Below are 19,507 nucleotides of genomic sequence, written 5' to 3'. Positions count from 1 at the left end.
GTCGTCGGGGTGGGCGTCGGTCGGTTGGAAATGGGGAGGAGCAGCAGGGCGGGGGACTGGGGGAAGCTGGCCGGCCTGTAGTAGGTACCAGGTGCAGTAGTTTTTAAGCACTTCCTGCGTGCAGAGCACTCCGCTAAGCTTTGGGATAGGATACCTAGGCGAGAATTGGACGCGGTCATGGGGACTCCCAAATCTCAGAAAGCACTGGGCGTGGGTGGGCGGGTGGCCCTGGAGATTGAAACCGGGGACAACCTGACGACTTGATTGGTATTTGGTATTTAATAATGCTGGTATTTGTTAAGCGCTTACTATGTGCCGAGCACCGTTCTATGCGCTGGGGGAGACACAGGGGAATCAGGTTGTCCCACGTGGGGCGCTCAGTCTGCATCCCCATTTTACAGATGAGGTCACTGAGGCACCGAGAAAGTTAAGTGACTTGCCCAAAGTCACACAGCTAAGTGACCGAGCCGGAATTCGAACCCATGACCTCTGACTCCAAAGCCCGTGCTCTTTCCACTGAGCCACGCTGCTTCTCTATTTGAGTGCTTACTATGTGCAGAGGACTGTTCTAAGCGCTGGGTTAGATACAGGGTCATCAGATAGTCCCACGTGAGGCTCACAGTCTTCATCCCCCTTTTCCAGATGAGGGAACTGAGGCCCAGAGAAGTGAAGTGACTTGCCCACAGTCACACAGCTGACAAGTGGCAGAGCCGGGTACCCCGTATGTACCCCAGCGCTTCAAACAGTGCTCTGCACATAGTAAGCGCTTAACAAATACCACCATTATTACTAGAGAAGCAGAGTGGCTCAGGGGAAAGAGCCCGGGCTTTGGAGTCAGAGGTCATGGGTTCGAATCCCGGATCTGCCGCTTGTCAGCTGTGGGACTGTGGGCGAGTCACTTCACTTCTCTGGCCTCAGTTCCCTCATCTGTAAAATGGGGATGAAGACTGGGAGCCTCACGTGGGACAACCTGATTCCCCTGTAGCCACCCCAGCGCTTAGAGCGGTGCTCTGCACATAGTAAGCGCTTAACAAATACCAACATTATTATCCCGGCTCTGCCGCTTGTCAGCTGTGGGACTGTGGCCGAGTCACTTCACTTCTCTGGGCCTCAGTTACTTCATCTGTAAAATGGGGATTAACTGTGAGCCTCACGTGGGACAACCTGATGACCCTGTATCTGCCTCAGCGCTTAGAACAGTGCTCTGCACAGAGCAAGCGCTTAACAAATACCAACATTATTCTTCTCTGGGCCTCAGTGACCTCATCTGGAAAATGGGAGCCCCAGGTAGGACAACCTGACAACCCTGCGTCTCCCCCAGCGCTTCGAACAGTGCGCTGCACATAGTAAGCACTTAACAAATACAAATAAGTACATCGTGGCTCAGTGGAAAGATCCCGGGCTCGGGAGTCAGAGGTCATGGGTTCGAATCCCGGCTCCGCCACTTGTCAGCTGTGGGACTGTGGTCCAGTCACTTCACTTCTCTGGGCCTCAGTTCCCTCATCTGGAAAATGGGAGCCTCACGTGGGACAACCTGATGACCCTGTATCTGCCCCAGCGCTTCGAACAGTGCTCTGCACATAGTAAGCGCTGCTTAACCAATACCACCATTATTACTATTACAGTCCTCCGCACCCAATAAGCGCTCACGAAAACCGCCCCAGGGCCTGAAACATGGCAGTGACAAGCACTTCCGGTTTGGTGCAAAAGGGGTCAAAATGGCCGAGGGATTCGGTCGCTCTTCCTCGGCCCAGCGTCTCCTCCTCTCCTCCTTTGTCCCTCTCCCCGCCCCGAGCCGTTGCGTCCTAAATCCGCCCCCAAGATCCCCTTCCCTCAGGGGGGAGGACGGCCTCCATCATGGCGGCCGTGGAGAAGGACAAGCCGGAAGTGAAGCCTCCCCGACCGGAAGTGGCCATTTTTCCTCAGACAGCCGCCATGGCCCACCCCCGTGAGTCGCCCTTTCCCCGCCCCTCCCCGGGCGTTCAGTACCAACCACGGGGCTATTTCTTGAACGCTCCCCCGGCGCCAAACCCTGTGCCGAGCGCTGGGGCGGCCCCCCTCCTCCCTTCCCCAGTTGTTCCCCTCTTTGCCCAGCGCTTCGCCCATTGCTCAGCACCCAGGGAGCCAACGGCGAAGGAGCGGGGCTGGGTGGAAGGAGCCCGGGCTTGGCAGGCAGGGGGCGTGGGTTCGAATCCCGCCCCCGCCACTTGTCGGCTGGGAGGCCAGTCACTTCCCTGGGCCTCAGTTGCCTCATCTGGAAAATGGGGGATTAATGTTGGTATTTGTTAAGCGCTTCCTCTTTGCAGAGCACTGTTCTAAGCGCTGGGGTAATAATAATGATAATAATGTTGGTATTTGTTAAGCGCTTACTGTGTGCAGAGCACTGTTCTAAGCGCTGGGGTAATAATAATGATAATGTTCGTATTTGTTAAGCGCTTACTATGTGCAGAGCGCTGTTCTAAGTGCTGGTAAATGATAATGTTGGTATTTGTTAAGCGCTTACTATGTGCAGAGCGCTGTTCTAAGCACTGGGATAATAATAATGTTGGTATTTGTTAAGCGCTTACTATGTGCAGAGCACTGTTCTAAGCGCTGGGGTAATAATAATGATAATGTTCGTATTTGTTAAGCGCTTACTATGTGCAGAGCGCTGTTCTAAGTGCTGGGGTAATGATAATGTTGGTATTTGTTAAGCGCTTACTATGTGCAGAGCGCTGTTCTAAGCACTGGGATAATAATAATAATGTTGGTATTTGTTAAGCGCTTACTATGTGCAGAGCGCTGTCCTAAGCGCCGGGTGAGTTACAGGGTCATCAGGTTGTCCCATGTGAGGCTCCCAGTCTTCACCCCCATTTTATAGATGAGGGAACTGAGGCCCAGAGAAGTGAAGTGACTCGCCCACAGTCACCCAGCTGTCAAGTGACAGAGCTGGGATTTGAACCCATGACCTCTGACTCCAAAGCCCGGGCTCTTTCCACTGAGCCACGCGGCTTCTCTCTAGTCAGATTCAGTGGTGCTGTGGTGAAATAACACAATTCGGGGAATAATAATAATAATAATGTTGATATTTGTTAAGCGCTTACTAAGTGCCGAGCACTGTTCTAAGCGCTGGGGTAGATACAGGGCAGTCGGGTTGTCCCACGTGAGGCTCGCAGTCTTCATCCCCATATAACAGACGAAGTAACCGAGTCACCGAGAATAATAATAATAATAATGTTGGTATTTGTTAAGCGCTTACTATGTGCCGAGCACTGTTCCAAGCGCTGGGGTAGACACAGGGGAATCAGGTTGTCCCTCGTGGGGCTCCCAGTCTTCATCCCCATTTTACAGATGAGGGAACTGAGGCCCAGAGAAGTGAAGTGACTTGCCCACGGTCACCCAGCTGACAAGTGGCAGAGCTGGGATTCGAACTCATGACCTCTGCCTCCCAAGCCCGGGCTCTTGCCACTGAGCCACGCTGCTTCTCCACCGTGAAGTGAAGTCAAAGTCACCCAGCTGACAGGCGGCGCAGCCGGGATTCGAACCCATGACCCCCGACCCCCAAGCCCGGGCTCTTCCCGCTGAGCCGCGCTGCCTCTCTTAATATGACCCGGGGGTATCCGGAATCAACCTACGATCGATCATTTGCAAAAGCAGCGGCGATTTGGGTGTCAGCGGGGGCCAGGGCAGATCAACGTCTCCCTTTCCATCCGGTTTTCCAAATCCTCAGCCCTTCCCGCAGTTGCCAGGAAGAAGGGACGCCCGGGCGGGATCCACGCCGCGGTGAAAGCCGGGGACGTAGAGCAGCTCGGCGCCGCGGTGGAGAGCGGAGCCGGCATCAACGAGGTCGATCCCGTCCATAAATTTACCCCCTTACACTGGGCGGCCCATTCGGGAAGCCTCGAGGTAAGGCCCGTTGCCATTTAGATTAATTAATAATAATTAATAATAATAGTAAGGCCCCGTTCAGGTGACGATACAGGGTAATCACATTGTCCCACGTGAGGCTCACAGTCTTCACCCCCCATTTTCCAGATGAGGTCACTGAGGCCCGGAGAAGTGAGGTGACTTGCCCACGGTCACCCAGCTGGCCAGCGGCGGAGCCGGGATTCGAACCCGTGACCTCCGACTCCCAAGCCCGGGCTCTTTCCGCTGAGCTACGGTGCCTCTAGCAGCGAGAAGCGGCGTGGATCGGTGGAAGGAGCACGGGCTGGGGCGTCCGGGGTCGTGGGTTCTAATCCCTGCCGGGTGACCTTGGGCAAGCCACTTCGCTGGGCCTCAGTGACCTCATCTGGAAAATGGGATGAAGACGGTGAGCCCCACCCGGGACGACCTGATTACCTTGTCTCTCCCCCAGCGCTTAGAACAGCGCTCGGCACAGAGTGGGCGCTTAGCGAGTACCATGATGACGATTATTATTATTAGTAGTAGTAGCAGGAATATAAAAATATCTCCCGAGCGCCCGCTGGTAAGAGGACAGAGAAGCGACAGATTCCCTGCCCACAGGGAGCTTAATGATGTTGGTATTTGTTAAGCGCTTACTATGTGCAGAGCACTGTTCTAAACGCTGGGGTAATAATAATGTTGGTATTTGTTAAGCGCTTACTATGTGCAGAGCACTGTTCTAAGCGCTGGGGTAGACACAGGGGAATCAGGTCGTCCCACGTGGGGCTCCCAGTCTTCATCCCCATTTTACAGATGAGCGAACGGAGGCCCCGAGAAGTGAAGTGACCTGCCCACAGTCCCACGGCTGACCAGTGGCCGAGCCGGGATTCGAACCCACGACCTCTGACTCCCAAGCCCGGCCTCTTTCCACTGAGCCCCTGTGATTGGCCAGATGGATTATTGTGTCTATACCTGTGCGTTTCTAATGCCATTTATTTCTATTAATACGTCTGTACCGGTAGTTCCGTTCGATCCTATCGATCCTCGCACTCATTTCAACGGCCGTCTCCCCCCCTCCTGGACCGGGAGCCCGCGGGGAGCCGGGATGGTCTCCCTCGCCGAGCGGTACTTAGAGAAGCAGCGTGGCTCAATGGAAAGAGTCTGGGCTTTGGAGTCAGAGGTCATGGGTTCGAATCCCGGCTCGGCCACTGGTCAGCTGTGTGACTTCGGGCGAGTCACTTCACTTCTCTGGGCCTCAGTTACCTCATCTGGAAAATGGGGATGAAGACTGGGAGCCCCACATCCCCCAGAGGGGAATCAGGTTGTCCCCTCTGTCTACCCCAGCGCTTAGAACAGTGCTCGGCACGTAGTAAGCGCTTAACAAATGCCAACGTTAATATTATTATTACTTTCCGAGCGCTCCGCACGGAGCGAGCGCTCGCTAAATCCCGTCGGCTGAACGACTCTTCTCTTAACGCAGTGTCTCCACTGGCTGCTCTGGCACGGGGCTGACGTGGCCGAGACGGCTCCGAGAGGGTGGACGGCGGCTCACCTGGCCGCCATCAAGGGACAGGATGCCTGCATGCAGGTGACGAGGGGGGGGGGGGGGGTCATTCATTCATTCAATAGTATTTATCGAGCGCTGACTATGTGCAGAGCACTGTACTGAGCGCTTGGAATGAACAGGTCGGCAACGGATAGAGACACTTTGACCGGCTCACGGTGTAACCGGGGGAGAAGACGAGAACGATGGCAATAAATAGAGTCGAGGGGAAGAACATCTCGTCGAAACAATGGCGACTAAATCGAATCAAGGCCATGTACGTTTCATTAACCAATAGGGTAATGAAAATAGATACAGTTAATATATATATATATATTAACTCCCGCTCCCGTGTGTGAACGAAGGGACCCCAATCGCCCCTTGGGGGACCCTTTTTAACCTCCCCCTCGGGCGCTCACTCTGTGTCAAACACTGGGGTAGATCGGAATCAGGTTGGAGGCAGTCCCGCTTCCACACGGGCTTCACAGCCCAAATAGGAGAGAGGAGCCCACCTGAGGCACCGAGAAGTGACTTGCCCAAATGATAACGTGGGTATTTAAGCGCTTACTATGTGCAGGGCACTGTTCTAAGCGCTGGGAGAGTCACCCGGTAGGCCGGCGTCGACAGAGCCCGGGCTCGGGGGACAGAAGGACCTGGGTTCTAATCCTAGCCAATCTAGAGAAGCGGCGTGGCTCGGTGGAAGGAGCCCGGGCTCGGGAGTCAGAGGACGGGGCTTCTCGTCCCGCCTCCGCCTCCTGTCTGCTGGGTGACCTCGGGCTGGTCGCTTAACTTCTCTGTGCCCCAGTTACCTCTCCTGTAAAAACGGGGGTGAAAAATTGTGAGCCCCACGAGGGACAACCTCATTCCCCTGTATCCACCCCAGCGCTTAGAACAGTGCTCGGCACATAATAAGCGCTCAACAGATACCGTAATAATATTCCAATCGCCCCGACTTGCTCCCTTTGTGCTTCCCCACTCCCAGCACTTATGTACATATCTGTAATTTATTTATTTACGTTCATGTCCGGCTCCGCAGACTGTAAATTGGTTGTGGGCAGGGAATGTGTCTGTTTATTGTTGTACTCTCCTGAGTGCTTAGCACAGTGCTCTGCGCACAGTAAGAGCTCAATAAATACGATTGAAAGGATGAATGAATAATCCTGGCTCTGCCACTTGTCTGCTTGTGTGACTCTGGTCAAGTCACTTCACTGCCCTGGGCCTCAGTTCCCTCATCTGTAAAATGGGGATTAAGACTGCGAGCCCCGGGTGGGACCCGGGCTGTGTCCAACCTGATTATACTGTATCTACCCCAGTGCTTAGAACAGTTCCCGGCACACAGTAAGCGCTTAACAAATGCCGTAAAAAATAAAAAAGGTGACAGACCCGGCGTTAGAACCCAGATCCTCCGACTCCGACGCCTGCTCGTTTCAGTGGGCCATGCTGCTTCACAGTTGGCTCCCGGATGATTTTTCGACTCTTTTCCCTTTAATCGGGATTCCGCTTCTTGCTCTCTTTCAACCGACCGTGCCCTTTTACCTTCTGACAGCCTTCAGGAGCCTCGTCAATTACCCGTGGGCCCCCAGGCCTGAGGGCACCCGGCCAGGGTCAGCGGAGACTTTTGATCTGAGCTGAAATGAGGATCCAGGCCCACTGCCATTTTTATTCATCCCGGTGGATTTGGGGAAAGGCCCGGGCCCACCGTTGGGGCGGAGACGAGCTCACCGCAGCTCACTGGGTGTTCGAGCCTTTTGACGGAGACGCGGACCAAGGGAGCGTGTGTTGTCCGTCCCGGCTGGTCCCCCCCCCCCCAACGGTCCCAGGACCGGGACCTTCCGCAGCGGCAAGTGAAAATAGCCCCGCGACAAGGCAGGCGGGGTTGCCTCCGTCGTCAGCGGGGCGTCTGCTCTCGTCCCCTTCCAGGCCCTGCTTGGCGGCGGAGCGAACCCCACGGCCAGAGATGACCGTGGCCGCACCCCGGGACATCTGGCGGCTGCCCACGGCCACTCCTACACTCTGCTGACCGTCCTGCGGACCGGAGCGGTAAGGAAGGACCGTGTTCCCCCCCCCCGCCCCTCTCCACCCCGACCCGGGCCTGGGTGTTTCCCAGGCTCTGTCCCCGTCCCCACTGGTCTCCTGACACTCACCACCCTTTTTTTTTACGCTATTTGTTAAGCGCTTATTATGTGCCAGGTCCTGTAATAATTATGTTATTTGTTAAGCGCTTACTATGTGCAGGGCACCGTGCTAAGCGCTGGGGTAGACAGAGGGGAATCGGGTTGTCCCACGTGGGGCTCACGGTCTTAATCCCCGTTTTCCCGATGAGGTAACTGAGGCGCAGAGAAGTGAAGCGACTCGCCCACAGTCACACAGGTGACGAGCGGCAGGGCCGGGATTCGAACCCATGACCTCCGACTCCAAAGCCCCTGCTCTTTCCACTGAGCCACGCTGCTTCTCGTGATTATTATCAGCATCAGGTTGGACACAGTCCCTGCCTCACGTGGGGCTCACGGTCGCGATGCCCATCTTACAGATGAGGGAGCCGAGGCTCAGAGAAGTGACTCGCCCGAGGTCACACCGGGCAGACAAGCGGCAGAGGCAGGATTAGAACCCAGGTCCTTCCGAGTCCCAGGCCCTTGCTCTACCCCGTAGGCCCGCTGCTCCTGGGCCATCTTCAGTCTGGCCGGAGTCCTTCAGCCACAGAGTTGGAGGGGCTTGCCGGCCGCCGGGCGGATCGGTCGGCCCCGGGGCCGGGAAACCGAGGAAGGGTGAACGTTCCCTCCAGGACCCCAACGTGGCCGACGAGAGCGCCTGGACCCCCGTGCACCACGCGGCCTTCCACGGGCGCCTGGGCTGCCTGCAGCTCCTCGTTCGCTGGGGGGCTGGCGTGAACGACGTGGACCGGGACGGAAACCTCCCAGGTACGGACCTCCCCGCCTCCTGGGCAGTTCCTCGGGGTCGGGATGGGGAAGGTCGCGGGGCCGCTTTGCTCGTGGCCGGCCACGCTCCGGCTTCGGGGAAAGCGCCTTCTCCGCACACTCCGGCCTCCCTGCCTCTTCCTCCGACCGTTTCCCCGAGCTCCGAGCCTCCCTCGGGTCCCCGGTTGATGATTCGCCTGAGGGTAACCGCCCTAGGAAGCGCGTGAAAGAGCGGAAAAATAGAGGAGAAAGAGGAAGGCGGTCCGCGAATCTCCAGGGAGCTCCAGGCGGCGACGGAGAGGTCCCCGTCTTTCTTTTCCCTGTCTCTTTTTCCGTAGCCGGAGAGCGTTCCGGGAAGTTTCCCGGCTGTGGGTGTCCCCCGCGGCTGCTGGCACCTCCGGTTAGTTAGTATTTATCGGGCTCCCACCACCTGCCAGGTCCTGGGCCGAGCACCGGGGCAAACCCTCCGTCTCGTCCCTCCCGCTGCCGACCTCTTGCCCACCTCCTGCCTCTGTCCTGGAGCGCGCACCCTCTTCCTATCCGACGGACAGTTACCCTCCCCGGCTTCACGTCAATCAACCATTATATTTGCTGAGCGTTTACTGTGTGCGGAGCACTGTACTAAGCACTTGGGAGGGTACGACACTCTGATGTGTGTTCAAAGCCTTATCGAAGGCGCATCTCCTCCGAGAGACCTTCCCCGACTAAGCCCTCGTTTCCTCTCCTCCCGTTCCCTTCTGCATCGCCCTGCCTTGCTCCCTTTATTCGCCTTCTCCCACCGCAGCCCGACAGCACTTCTGTGCATATCCAAAATTATTTATATTAATGTCTGCCTCCCCCACTAGACTATAAACTTGTCGGGAGCAGGGTGTCTGTTATATTCTTAGGTTGTACTCTCCCACAGTGCTCTCTGCAAACAGTAAACACAGTAAATACGACTGACTGATTGACCGATAGATCGGCCATTACCGTGTTTCAGGCTAGCCCCCCCCAAAACCCTCCTACCCCCCTCAGGAACACAGGAGAAGTCTGTCAGTCAGTCAATCAGTCGTATTTGGGCACTGTCCTAAGCGCTTGGGAGAGCACAATGTAACAGTCGGTAGATGTGGTGCGTGCCCGAATCGAATTTACAGCCCAGAGGGGGACACAGACGGTAATATATAGTATGGATAAGGACGTGAGTGATGTGGGACCTTAAAATAAATAAGTGTATTATGGATAGGGACGTCGGTGCTGTGGTGTAGTGGATAGAGCATGGGCTCGAGTCAGAAGGACATGGATTCTAATCCCGACTCCACCCCTCGTCTGCTGTGCGACCTTGGCAGGTCACCTCACTTCTCTCTCGGTGCCTCGGTCGTCAAATGGGGATTGAAACAGTGAGCCTCCCGTGGGACGGAGACGACGTCCAGCCCGATTTGCTTGTATGCATCCCGGCGCTTAGTACAGCGCCTGGCACATAGTGAGCACCTAACAGATACCACACTGCTTACTATTATTCTGTCAGGCGTCTCTGGAGGACTCGGGAGATGGGAATTTGGCGGTGGGGGAAATTGAGACGTGAGGAAGCGTCGATTCTTCAGACCTCGGCTCAGCCCGGGCTGAGATCGGAGCCTCCTTGCGCGAGTGGGGGAGACTCCAGGGCGGGGGGGAAGGGCCCTCCCACGGCTCTCCAAAAAGAGGAGGAGCCCAGCTCCACCTTGGCTTCCGTGCCCGGTCTGAGGTGGCCCTCCCCGTCCGAAACGCAGGCAGCCGCTTCCTCGAGGCCTCGTGAGTCGGGTTGGACTTTGGCCGGCGCGTAGAAGGAGGAGAGGCATAAAAACAAACCAGGTGGAGGGGCAGAAGGAGCTCTTTCCTGGCAAGCCCTTTGAGACAGCTGTTTCCCTTCCCACCCTGGGATCGTCTCTTAAATCAAGTTCGTGGGGAAGCGGGCTCGGTCAGCACTCTCCCTCCCCGTCGGATGATGTTCCGGGCCCGTTCTTGATCCGCTTCACCGGGGGATGTCCGATAAGCGCCAGCCTAGAGCCTCGTTTTCCATTTGGTTATCAAAAAGCTCATTTGGTGGGCGTCTCTCGGGCCCGTCCCGATTCCTTCTGGGGCCGCGGCCCCTGCTGTCCGCCCCGGCTGCCCCACGCTCAGCAAACCCTCCGCGGGCAAGCCCAGAGCGGAGCGGTCACTTTCCCTTCGTGGGAGCCTCCCTCCATCCACTTTCTTCGCATAGGGATGTGGGGGCTAAGGCATTCCTTCATTTCATTCAGTCGTATTTATTGAGCACTTACTGTGTGCGGAGCACTGTACTAAGTGCTGGTATTGGGCAACGGAGACAATCCCTACCCAACAACGGGCTCGCAGTCTAGAAGGGGGAGACAGACAACAAAACAAGTAGACAGACATCAGTATCATTAATAAAAATAAAGAGAATTATAGATATATACACATCATTAATAAAATAGAATAATAAATACGTACATATATACACAAGATATATGGCACAGTGGATGGAGCACGGGTCTGGGAATCAGAAGGGCCCGAGTTCTAATCCTAGCTCTGCCACTTTTCTTCTGGGCGTCCTTGGGAGAGTTACTTTATTTTCCTGCACCTCAGTTGCCTCATCTGTAAAAGGGGGATTAAGACTGCGAGCCTCATGTGGGTCAGGGACCGTGTCCAACCTGATTAGCTTGTATCTACCCCAGCGCCTTAATCGGTGGCTGGCACGTAGTAATTGCTTAACAAATGCCATAAAAAAAGAGGGACAAACGGCACGTCATTCTTTGTCACCAAGTTAACAAATGGGTGAGTAAGCTCGCCACCCTCATACCAAACATAGCTAGGGTGGCACAGGAGAGAGGACTCTGTATGAAGTAATCCAGGGCCACAGTTTTGGAGCTAAATATCACAAAATGACCAGCACCCAAGCGGCGAGCCCCAGAGGGAAGAGCCCGGCCCTGGGAGTCCGAGATCCTGGGTTTCTATCCGCCACTTGCCTTCTCTGTGACCCTGGGAAAGTCATTTCACTCTTCCGGGCCTCCATTTCCTGAAAATGGTGGTGTAATTCCTGTTCTCCCTCCTTCTTAGTCTGTGAGCCCCATGTGGGACCGAGACCGATAATGTCCCCCTTCATTACCTTGTATCTATCCCAGTATTTGGCACAGTGTTTGGCAAATAGTAAGTACTAAATACCATAGTTATTATTATTATTATTATTATTATTGTTGTTAATAACGAGCTAAGGGATAAATAAATGGACCTGGCAGCCACCTCTTCCTTCTCTTGCCCTAGGGGCATGAGTGCCCAGTTGCTTAAAAGGCTGCTGAAGTGACTTGACTAAACTGGAGCTAAGAAATCCAGCCACTTAAAATCAATCAATCAATCAATCATATTTATTGAACACTTACCGTGTGCAGAGCACTGTCCTAAGCATGGGAGAGGACAGTATAGCAATATTAGAGGCCCATTCCCTGCCCACAGTGGGCTTACAGCCTAGAGAACAAAAAGCGGGGGAATTGCTTTGCCTCGTGGGGAGTTCTTTACTGTTCACGGATCACCCTGAAGCCAAGGCCTGTTCTGTCGTTGGTAGTTCATCTTGCCGCCATGGAGGGCCACCTGCATTGTTTCAAATTTCTGCTCAGTAAAATGGCCAGCACGACCCAAGCCCTGACAGCCTGTAATGACCACGGAGAGAACGCGAGAGACCTCGCCCAGAGATTCTTCAAAGAGGACATCGTGCGCTATATAGAGAGAGCAGGGGATGAGAGAGAAGGACTGGAAGATCAGGAAAGTGAGTACACCTAGTTCTGCTCCAGTGCGTGTTTTTTCACCGGGCAATCAGTCAATCAGCCGTATTTATTGAGCACTTACTGTCGGCAGAACACCGTCCTGAGCACTTGGGACAGTGAGGCATAACATTTGGAAGACCCATTCCTTGCCCATAAGGGGCTTACAGTCTAGATGGTGACACAGACATTAAGATGGGTAAATCAGTTACAGATATGGGCGTAAATGCTGTGGGGCGGAGATAAAAGATCCAAATCTAAGTGCAAGGGTGACGGAGAAGGAGTGGAAGAAGAGGAAATGAAGGAAGGCCTCCCAGAGGAGATAAGCCTTGAATAAGGCTTTGACGGCTCGCGGAGGATGGAAGAATTAGGGAACATTTCCCCCTGACCGTGGGAGTCTGGGCGGGTGGAACACGGTCCACGCGTAGACGTGGAGAGATTTGGCGCAAGAGGAAACAGTCGTGCACACACACGCGCGGGATCGATTGAGACGTGAAGCTGCCCCGCTTCCCAGCCTCTGCCTCAGCTGCACCAGACCGCCCTGGAACTCTCTCATCCTGTGTGTCTGTGCAACTTTCCAGTGTTTTCTGCAGTCAGATAACAATGAATGGCAAACATAATAATGCAGGAGCTTCTGTCGAAAACGGGCGGTCATCTAGGTATCATCGTGATCGTCCCTCCGCTCACATTCATTCTCACGGGATCGATGGTTTTAAGTAGAAATGCGATTTTCCCCAAACCCAGGGTTCTTCAAGGCCCCTGGGTTAAAAGAGAATCCTCCTGGGAGACTCCCCTGTAATAAACCCCCCGAGCTGCGCTCTTTCCCTCTGGACCCACAGCAGGGCACGTGACACTAATAATCTTGTTACGAGTCTTTGTTTATGAGACCAAAAGCTGATTGGTATCAGTGGCCCTAATTTGCAGTGGAGCGGAACCCCCGAGAGACTGTGGGGAACTACAGTGAGTGATTTGGCAAAGACCGGGAAGGCTCTTGTTGTGTGCTTAGGGAAACCGTGAGCGTTTGTGTGTGATCCCGGACATTTTCGTCCTCAGGTTTAACATTCCCAGGACACCAGGCGGCCTTTCAAGGGGACCTGGAGACACTCAGGAAGTTGGTGGAAAGTGGAATCATCAATATTAACGAGCGAGACAATTTGGGATCTACCCCGTTGCACAAAGGTCGGTGGTCCCGGTCTCCTTCAGGGCGACGGCCCCACGGCGGGGTCACTTAGCTGCGGAAGAAAGTGATTGCCCCCCCCCCCGCAAAAACCGCCCCCGAAATCAGCCTGGAAGGGGCCGGTGGGCACGGATCATACAGGTCAGTAGGGGACCTGGAGGGGGTGTCCTCGGGATGCCAGCCTCTGGCCCGGGCAGCGGGGTAATAGCATCTGTTGAGTGCCACTGGGTGAAATGCACTGTGCTAAGCACTTGAATACAAAGTGCTGCCCCAAGCGCAGTTGTAGTGAGGCAGCAGGGAGACCTGCAGGCCCTGCTCCCTTCAGAGCTGGGGATCGGGACCGGGCCTGCCCCGCTCCCTGGTCGAGGGGCTGCCCCTCGAGGTCCTCAGAGGAGACTCCGGGTCTGGGAGGTCGGGCTCTGATTTTCTCGTCGGGGCTAGCGGATGGAGAGCCCCACTGGGTACTGTCCTGGGTGGGGCAAGGAAGGAGGCCAGATCATTCCCCACTGACACCTCAGGATACGCGGTGGCTTGTGCCGGGGGGACGGGGGGGCTCAGCTCCAACCAAACTCTGCCTCTGGATTGCTGGTCTTCATAGAGGTAAGATGCTTCCGAAGGCTTGACCTCAGCTTCCTGAGGCTTCCGGTTTGCACTGTCGCTCTCCGAGACCCTCTCTGTTCTTCCTCAGCGGCCGGGCAAGGGCACGTGGACTGTCTGCGGTGGCTCATCGCAGCGGGAGCGGACTGCAACATCACCAACAAGGCGCAGGAAACCCCCGGGGACGTGGCCAGGAGGTAACGGTGCCCACCCCCGCAACCTCCTTGGGCCAGTTTTCTCCTTCCCTTGGGCGTCCGTCTTTGTGGCCCTGGATTCTCCCCACAGGCTTCCCTGTTAGACCTGCCGCTCACAGATCTCACCCACCCACCGTCGGAGAGGAGACTAGAAGAAGAAGGACGCAGGGAGCGATAGGGTGTGGGGGCGGGAGTGGGGAAAGAGACGGCTCCTTCCAAAGTGCACTTTCTTGCCCCCGGGCTCTCCTCCTGACCCTGGCCGCCCACTTCCCGCCCCCCGCATGTGACCACCCCCTTGGGCCCCGGCCCGGGGGGTCAGTAGGAGATGGGTGGAAGCCGAGTGCTTTCATCTGTGGCGCATCAAGGTTCGTGACCCCAGCCGGGAGCCAAACTAGGAGCAAAGTTCCACAGGCCACGTGAGCCCTCTCACCCTCCGGGAGCCCCCAGGGGCCCGGGAGGGGTCGCATCCTTTCAAACAGCCGCGGCTTTGGTCATTTCGTCCCCTAGACGGTCCATCTGGGACGACTGCCCCAGGCCCGTGGTCGGGGCTCTTGCCTGGGTTCACGGTCTGGGCGTTAGGGGCTATTTGAGGGGCAGGTTCACTCTGACTCTGGGGCCTTGGGGTGAAGCAGGGTGTCTGTAATAAGGCGCTCCGGGGTTCTCTGGCCTGCCTCGGGCCCCGCTCACTAACAGCGGCTGACCGGCCACCAGAGCAGGTAAGGGTCCGCCCTGGCCCGGGCCGTGGGGAGGGGGCTGCCCCTCACGGTTCCCTGGAGAGGTGGAGTCCGAGGGGGTGGGATCCGTCGGTCACTTCCGACTGCCAGATGCACGGAGACCGGACCCCGGAAAGGTGCTGTCCCAGTAAACAGATCAGCAGGAGACTCCTTGAACGTTGTGGCCGGCAAGCGGGGTGGGCTGGGTTCCCTCACCCCGCACCAGCTAGACGCCGCGGGCTCTTGAGGCCAAATTACAGCGTGATCTCAGGACTTCATGTCTTCCTGCTTCCCTGGGAGTCTCAAGGACTCTGGCAGCCCTTAGCCCTCAGAAATAGTAATAGTGATGATGATAAATTGTGGTCTTTGTTAAGCACTTACTATATACCAAGTACTGTACTAAGCGCTGGGATACCGTGGGCTCCTCCTTCCTCAGAAAGGAAGCCGGCCGCCTAAGCCCCCCACCGGCCTCTGTCCACGGAGGGGGTCCGGCCGCTGGAGCATCGGGGGAGCGGAGCGGGACGCTGAACTTGGGCGTGGGTTTTATCTCCAGGTTTGCCAGCTTGGCCGCGGGGCAGCTGTTGGGGGCTCTGCAGGGCGCGGATTCCCCCGAAGTCATCGATGAAAAGGACATCAGATTTTTCAAGAGCCACGGAGTGGAAGGGAGCACCGATGCCAAGGGGGACTGCGACCCCGGCGAAGCCGAGAGGACCGAAGCTCGAAGTAAGCGCGCGCTCAGTGCCCTCAGCCTTTCCCCAGGACCCCCGCGGAGCCAGCTCTCTGAGTATCCGGTGGCCACTCCCCGGGCCCGGCCCTCTGGGGGCTCTGAGCTGGTCCTCGGGCCGGTCGAGGCCGACGACGGCTTCTGCGGCCGGGTCCCCAGCGCAGTTGAAAGCTGATAAAACTCGGAGCCGGGGCCTAAGCCCCACAGTGCCGGCGTCTCCCTGACTGGGTACAGGGCTCCCCGCCTCTCTGGAGGTGGCAGGGACCCCCACCCTGGGATGGGGACCCTCACGCCCGCGGGCCTGTAACCAGATCTCGCTTGTCCTCTCTAGGCTCCAAGCTCGTTATGGTCAGGGAACACGTCTGCTAATTCTGTCGTAATAATAATGTTGGTATTCGTTAAGCGCTTACTATGTGCAGAGCACTGTTCTAAGCGCTGGGGTAGCTCCAGGGTCATCGGGTCGTCCCCCGTGAGGCTCGCAGTTAATCCCCATTTGACAGATGAGGTCACTGAGGCACAGAGAAGTGAAGTGACTCGCCCACAGTCACACAGCTGACGAGTGGCAGAGCCGGGAGTCGAACCCATGACCCCTGACTCCGAAGCCCGGGCTCTTTCCACTGAGCCACGTGCCCCAAGTGCTTAGTACAGCCCCCCCGGGCCAAGCGTTCAATAAATACCATAGATTGATTGATTGCAGTGAGGGCTCATAAGAAGATTGGAGAATTGGAAGGCCTTCTGGAAACCGCCCGGAGCAACTACAGGCAGCTCGGAGGGATATCGGCGGAAGACATCAAGCGGAAGAGAGAAAACCGAGAGGCCGAAAAGTAATGGCTTTAGCGGCCGCAGTACCTACCGCGGGGCTTAGCGCGTTTCTCGGAGTCCCCCGTCCGGGCCTGTTACCGAGCCCCGGGACAGAACGGACCTCGGTGGTCCTGAGCGGGGACTTCCGTTCTCATGGCAGTGGGGCCCTCCTCTCCCCCCGGGTCAGGGCCACTGCACTCGACATCCTTTGGAGTTTTTAATCTGGAGGAAGAGAAGTTACCCCCAAATCCATTCTTGCCCCCGGCCCGCCCCTCGGAGATGTGGCCGACAATCTCAGGAGCCCCAGAGCGGGGCCGGACGATGGGCCCATCCTTGAGGCCTTCTGGAAAAGCCCTTTCTTTTCCCATCAGGAGGGAGCCGGTTAGACTGTGAGCCCGTCATCGGGCAGGGATCGTCTCTATCCGTTGCCGAATTGTCCATTCCAAGCGCTTAGTACAGTGCTCTGCACATAGTAAGCGCTCGATAAACACTATTGAGTGAATGGACCGGTTGGGGTTCCTGTAGTTTAGTGAAGATTCAGACTCAATGGGTGGATGGTGATGTGGGCAAAGATTTAGTTAGGGGAAGATTTCCTTCCAGGTTTTGATCAGGTTCAGACCTGTGGTCTTCTTTCTGCTCTTGGGAGGACTGGTAGCCGAACCCATTCACCGTCTGAGAGGGACCCCGTTTCGCCTGCCACGTCCCAGCCGCTCGGTTCCTTTTCAGAACGGGTCCCTCGCTCGAGCTCAGCCCCACGGGGGTCGGCGTCTACTCTTCCTGGGCGAGATTGGGGGTTTCAGAGCCGGGGGGGGGGGACAAGAACCCCACGGGGAGGATTTGGGGAGCTTGGGAGAGACCCCGGGAGCTGGGGGGTTTTGAGCCCGTGGGACAGTCCGTAGCCGGGGAATAACGACGAGCTTTTGGGTACCTTGACAGGGTAATCAAAGAACTGCAGGACCAGCTGGAATTCGAGCGGCTGCGGAGAGAGAAGCTGGAATGTCAGCTGGACGAGGCCCGGATGGAGGCCCGTCGGCTCAAGGACTCGCTGGAGAAACGTCAGGCGGCCCAAGCCGTGACTGGGGTCAGTGTCCTCTTAACTTCCCTCTGAACCCGAAATCGGTTTATCTGGAGAACTGCTTTGGGCACAGATGGGGCGATGGTGCCCAAGCGGGCAAGCCCCGGAGCCAGTGCCCAAAGTTCCTCGCCCCTTCCCCCCCCCCCCACAAAAGTGGGCGTTTGCCCCGAGGGTAGGGACGTGCCCCGGGCCCGAGTTCCTCTGGGGCAGAGACTGAGCAGAGCTTCCGCGACGAGGCTTCCCTGGGCCCAGGGGTGTGTCCCTCTCGGTTCTGGGGCATCCCGCCCTCTCCTCCGAGCTCAGCAGACGGGGGCGTCCGTCTCTCCCCTCGTCCCACCCAAATCGGGAGGGACGAGGCTCCGTGCTTCTCGTTTCTTGGCGTTCCCCACCCCCCGCGAAGCCGCGCCGCCGGGCACTGCCAACTCTGTGGGTGGAGGAGGAAGACGGGCCTTTGTGGGACTGGGAAGTGCAGGAGGACCCTCTGCCAAATCCCTCCTCCGCCATCTCCCTGAAACGACACACAGCAACACCCTGTGTTGGTTTTCGAAGGATCATCAGTTTTCCACGAGGGAAAACTTGTCGGAACTTGGTAGTGGGCGAAAATAGAGTTGGGCCTCAACTCTCGAGCATCCTGGGCGAGGAGTGGGGCGGCACTGTCCGGGTGGCGACGGCGCCTTCTCCGCCCCCGAAACCTCCCACTCAATCAGTGGTATTTACTGAAGCCCTCACTGCGTGCGGAGCATTACTGAGCACTTGGAGAATACTTGACGGAATTAGCAGGCGCTCGTTCCCGTGCCCATAAGGAGTTCACAGTCCAGAGGGCTCAACTTCGCCCTCCCCCAGATGGAGCCAACCAGTCCCGGCCGGCACAGGGGAAAACCTGGTCGGAGCGAGCAGGGCTAGACCTGCTTGACCCACCTGGAAAGAAGGCTCTCCCCTAGACCCCCTCCGGCGGAGCCAACCAAGGGAAACCCTGAAGTAGAAGTCGGGAAGATGGTTTCCGCTTTGTAAACGGGAAGCGGATCGGGTTTGGGACAGAGGAGCGTCGCGGGAAACTTGCAGATCCAGAGAGGGCCTGGGTTCCTGGATTTTCATTTCTCCGTCCCCGGCTGCTCCCAGAGGAGGAGGAAGATGTGACCGAAGACTCCTCCCGGGGCCGCAGCCCAAGGGGGAGCAAATGAAAGCCTCCGAGGTGAGGGGGCGGTGGTGACTCAGGCTTCCTCGGGTGGGGTGCGGGGCCCAGCGGACTCTCCCGGGGGCGGAGAGAGGAGCCGGAGCCCGTGATGTTGTCTCCGAAGCCCTCGGACCGGAGAGACGGGTTCAACGGCGAGTCACACCCTCACCGGCTTCCCGGTGTGGTTTCACCAGGCCAGTCCTCCTTCTCTCCCTCATCTCTGCAGGAGGGCCCGCCCGGCGGGGGTTCGAGCCCGGAGAAGAGGAGAGGGAAGAAAAAGCCGGCTCCTCCCGGAGTGTTCGTGAGGAGGTGCTGACGGGAGAGGGACAACCTGGTCAAAAAACAGACCCGGCGCCTTTCCCGGTTTCGTATCTATAGCTAAATCCTGTCTGACGTGCCCCGCCGCGTGTTGCGTGAAGTAGCAGGAATGGATGCTCGATCGCTTAAATGGCTCCGGCAGGACAGGAGCTTTTGCTCACGCTCTGGGGAGTTAAAACAGGTTCACCCTCCAGTCCCTGCTTAGGCGGTTAAGTAATCTGAATCCTCGTGAGGGATGTTCTCCCGGCCCGGTTTTCCGCCTCTTAGAACCTAGCTGTCGGACTTGGACCCGGAGCCTCCAGAGACAGTTTCCGTCGTGGCCGTGCTCCGGATGGCCCTCTGCGGTGGTGGCCCTAGCTTGGCCCGCGGGAGGACACTGCCCTTGGGGTCTCCCTGACGCGGAGAGGGAGAGGCAGTCCCACTGTGCAGCCCCGGGAAATAGGAGGGAAAAACCGACCCTGAGGCCTCCAACGGGATCGTCGGCTTCGTTTGTAATAAACGCACGTAGGCAGTTGGGCTTTCTGAGGTTCGTTGTCCCTGAGGGGGACTGAGGTGACCCGGCCGGGAGGGAGGGGGCGGGAAAGCGGATCCCCCGCCCTTTCTGACCGAACGGCTCGACGGGCACAGCACGCGCGTGGCGTC

The 19,507-nt window shown here is 57.1% G+C and overlaps 1 protein-coding gene across 1 annotated transcript; it reads left to right on the top strand.

Annotated features, from left to right (window-relative positions):
- Positions 1-1,807: 1,807 nt before the first annotated feature.
- Positions 1,808-19,383, top strand: ANKRD42 (ankyrin repeat domain 42). Its single transcript, XM_029048088.2, has 12 exons — positions 1,808-1,948; positions 3,710-3,885; positions 5,345-5,452; positions 7,328-7,447; positions 8,190-8,325; positions 11,897-12,097; positions 13,146-13,271; positions 13,958-14,063; positions 15,327-15,496; positions 16,195-16,321; positions 17,235-17,379; positions 18,774-19,383. The coding sequence occupies exons 1-12, from the start codon at positions 1,858-1,860 to the stop codon at positions 18,861-18,863; spliced, it is 1,596 nt and encodes a 531-aa protein (XP_028903921.1). The 5' UTR covers positions 1,808-1,857; the 3' UTR covers positions 18,864-19,383.
- Positions 19,384-19,507: the final 124 nt, after the last annotated feature.

This window comes from Ornithorhynchus anatinus, chromosome 20, assembly GCF_004115215.2.
Source record: "Ornithorhynchus anatinus isolate Pmale09 chromosome 20, mOrnAna1.pri.v4, whole genome shotgun sequence".
In the NCBI taxonomy this organism is placed as follows: Eukaryota; Metazoa; Chordata; class Mammalia; order Monotremata; family Ornithorhynchidae; genus Ornithorhynchus; species Ornithorhynchus anatinus.
Note: the sequence above shows the minus strand (reverse complement) of the source record. Positions and strands in the feature narration are given on the sequence as shown.

What these genes read in the sequence shown, in the direction of transcription:
- ANKRD42 (XM_029048088.2), top strand. Translation starts at nt 1,858, where the DNA reads ATGGCGGCCGTGGAGAAGGACAAGCCGGAAGTGAAGCCTCCCCGACCG. An exon ending in AGGACTGGAAGATCAGGAAA is followed by an intron (nt 12,098 to 13,145) that starts GTGAGTACACCT and finishes TTTCGTCCTCAG; the next exon opens with GTTTAACATTCCCAGGACAC. An exon ending in CGGCCCAAGCCGTGACTGGG is followed by an intron (nt 17,380 to 18,773) that starts GTCAGTGTCCTC and finishes TCATCTCTGCAG; the next exon opens with GAGGGCCCGCCCGGCGGGGG.